We start from the raw sequence: 2,944 nt of genomic DNA, 5'->3' as shown, positions 1-2,944 counted from the left end.
GGAAAAGAACAAAGGAGAAGAGCAGTCTATGGAGGTCTAGGGCTAAAAAGGATATTGTCAGAGACTTTTTTTTTTTTTTTTTTTTTTTTTTTTTTTTCTTTTTTTTTTTTTTTTTTTTCAGGAGAGGAGCTACTCATCCCCTGTACAGTCTATTTTAGTTTTCTGATGGATTCTCGCAATGAGGTTTGGTGGACCATTGATGGAAAAAAACCTGATGACATCCCTATTGATGTCACCATTAATGAAAGGTATCATGGGGGCCAGCAAGGGAGTGACTAACTTTTTTTTCTCAACTTAACGATCTCTGATGTGTGTTCTACTCAACGAAAATGAAAATTCTCATTTTTCCCTATCACAAAAATCGGCAAGATTTTCAAATCTTTGGTGGCTGCATCCCAAAACAGGGTTACTGGACTAGCAATGCGAAGAACAGATGCTGCCTGATAACTAGTAGAGAACTGAATTAGAATGTTCTGAGGCTGAGCATCTTCATCAGATTGTCCACAGGACATGCACTCTATTGTCTTAAGCCCAGCAAGATTCACACATTTCTGATACCCACATGGAAGTAGAGGGAATACATATCTTATATCCATAAAAAGGCCACGATCGAGGGTTGTGGGTATGTGGAAACCTATCAGTGTAGTTGTGTTTTTCCTTTTCTCAATCCTAGTGTCTGGCCCTATGTATTTGTGCCTTAGGTAATTAGGTTTTATTTTTTTGCATTGCAGTGAACATGCATTTCCTCTCTCCTCTTTCTTAACTCATATAACCTATAGTTATATTTACAATTAGTAATTTTTAATATTAACTAAATATATTTATGTAATTTACATTTTATTTTAAAGGTAGATGGGTGGTAATATAACTCACTTTTAAAATAACATTTTATTCCTAAATAAACCTGATTTTTTAAGGCATTGGCAAAGTGGAAAGTGTGACTCCTTGAAGACAGAAGGTTCCACTGTAAATGAAGTGCACCGTTACCAAACAGCAGTTGGCTCACTGCACCAATTAAAATTTTGCAGCTGGTCAGCTACATGACAAAGTAATGTGGCTGGAGGCTCACAGGGAGAATCACTGATCTTTTTAGGAATTGTTAACACTTTGCATCCCATCCTCATAATAATAGTGAATAAATAATAAGGAAAGTCGTGTTGTTCCACCTTGCTGCTATTGAAACGTACTCAGTGTTCATAGGTAGCAGTGGAGTTAAGCTTAAGCTAAACCAATCAGAGCCCTTAACCAAATTCTCATACCTGACAGGAAGCCTAGTTAAAAAGAGAACCTAGATGGCAGTCAGCTGAAGCAGAGAGATTTTTCTCTGCGATGAGCAAAGGAGTTCAAGGGGATTTTAAATTTTGATCTTGGACCCAAAGCACTTGATCTCCGATTCACTGACAGTTGGATATATTTATTTTTACAAAGTTTACTTGTTCATAACAGCTTCCTCTTTTTATATATTAGGATTTAACCACGAGATTTCAGATTTCTGACCACAATATTCTAGCTGTGTTCAGAATCCATGCTTTGGGAATCACTGAAATGCAACGACTATTCCTATGGGATAACAATAATACCTACATGAATAGTTATTAAGCATTATTCTTATATTCATGCCTTAGCGTATTCAGTCCTCTGAATTCCTGAATAAATTAATACATGTAATGCACTGTGTGGGCGTTAACGACTTCCCTCTTTTCCAAAAGAGGAACCTAAGACCTGGAAAAAGTTAGTTATCTCACCCAAAGTATATAGCCAGAAATTAACAAATCCTGGATAAAAACCCAAAAGCACCTGTCCCCAGAAGCTTCTCTCTAAACTGATACAGCATTCTGGCTCAGAGATCTAAGCAAAAGAGACATTTCGTTTTGAAGAGAGATCTATAAAAAGAAGCCGGTGTTGGGATTTGGTCTAGACAATGGCATAGTGTGTAGTGTAGATGGTATAGTATAGTATTAGAATCTTACCATTAATACTTTGTAATTGCTGCATTGTAGGTAGCTCAGCTTATCACCCTTCCTTGCCCTCACCTGTAGTAGGGGTCTGTGGTTGCTTACTTGTCTGATTCATACACAGTCCATAGTTCTTGAGTCACTCTCAAATGCTTTGATTTGCTTCCCTCTATTTCTAGTATAAGTCACAGTAGAACGGAAGATGAAACAAGAACTCAGATTTTGAGCATCAAGAAAGTTACCTCTGAGGATCTCAAGCGCAGCTATGTCTGTCATGCTAGAAGTGCCAAAGGCGAAGTTGCCAAAGCAGCCACGGTGAAGCAGAAAGGTAATAGATGCAGTCAGTGATGAATCTCTCAACTCCAAATGTAACTTTGTGGTGAATAAGGACAAAAGGAGAGCTTGAGAACAAGAGAGCTCCAGCGCCTAGCCCGACGGCATCTAACCCACAGTAATGAATCAAACTTAAATGAAAAATATGAAAGTTTTCATCTATATAAAGATACTCAAGATTTTGTTTTTGATATTGTTAGTACCATAATGCCCAAAAGTAGCTAAAAAAATCGACATGATTACAATGAGACACAGTTTTGTGTCTGTACAATTATGAAAAATTAAAAACAAAGAAAATATTCAAAGCTGTCAAAGATAGAAAAAACTGGTAGAGCCACATATTGTTGGTGAATTATTAAGACCCTTTTAAAAATCATTCATGGTAGAGTTCAAGAGTCATAAAAAAGTTTTCATCATCTGACCTAATACTTTTGGAATTTTTCCTGAACAAATAACAGAAAGAGAATTATATATCTTTTAACATGATTAGAAGTATTATCTGTAGTTGTAAAACATTACTAATAGCAGCCATCTAATTGTATGCGGTGAATGAAGGTATTAAATGCTTATTTTCAGAAAAAAATACATAATTATAATATCATTTTAAACACTATGTATCAGTATTTAAGCAGGTTTATAATATACCAGTAGCCACA

General features: G+C 36.0%; 1 protein-coding gene across 4 annotated transcripts in view; it reads left to right on the top strand.

Annotated features, from left to right (window-relative positions):
• The window catches only part of IL1RAP (interleukin 1 receptor accessory protein), a 156,597-nt gene that overhangs the window by 114,837 nt on the left and 38,816 nt on the right, over positions 1 to 2,944 (top strand). For all 4 annotated transcript variants that reach the window (XM_011981349.1, XM_011981351.1, XM_011981350.1 and 1 more), the window contains 2 exons: positions 122 to 248; positions 2,135 to 2,283. In XM_011981349.1, coding sequence (XP_011836739.1) covers positions 122 to 248; positions 2,135 to 2,283 — 276 coding nt within the window. The remainder of the gene's footprint in view (positions 1 to 121; positions 249 to 2,134; positions 2,284 to 2,944) is intronic.

The sequence above is a fragment of the Mandrillus leucophaeus genome, unplaced genomic scaffold (genome assembly GCF_000951045.1).
Source record: "Mandrillus leucophaeus isolate KB7577 unplaced genomic scaffold, Mleu.le_1.0 Scaffold224, whole genome shotgun sequence".
NCBI classification, from domain to species: domain Eukaryota; kingdom Metazoa; phylum Chordata; class Mammalia; order Primates; family Cercopithecidae; genus Mandrillus; species Mandrillus leucophaeus.
Note: the sequence above shows the minus strand (reverse complement) of the source record. Positions and strands in the feature narration are given on the sequence as shown.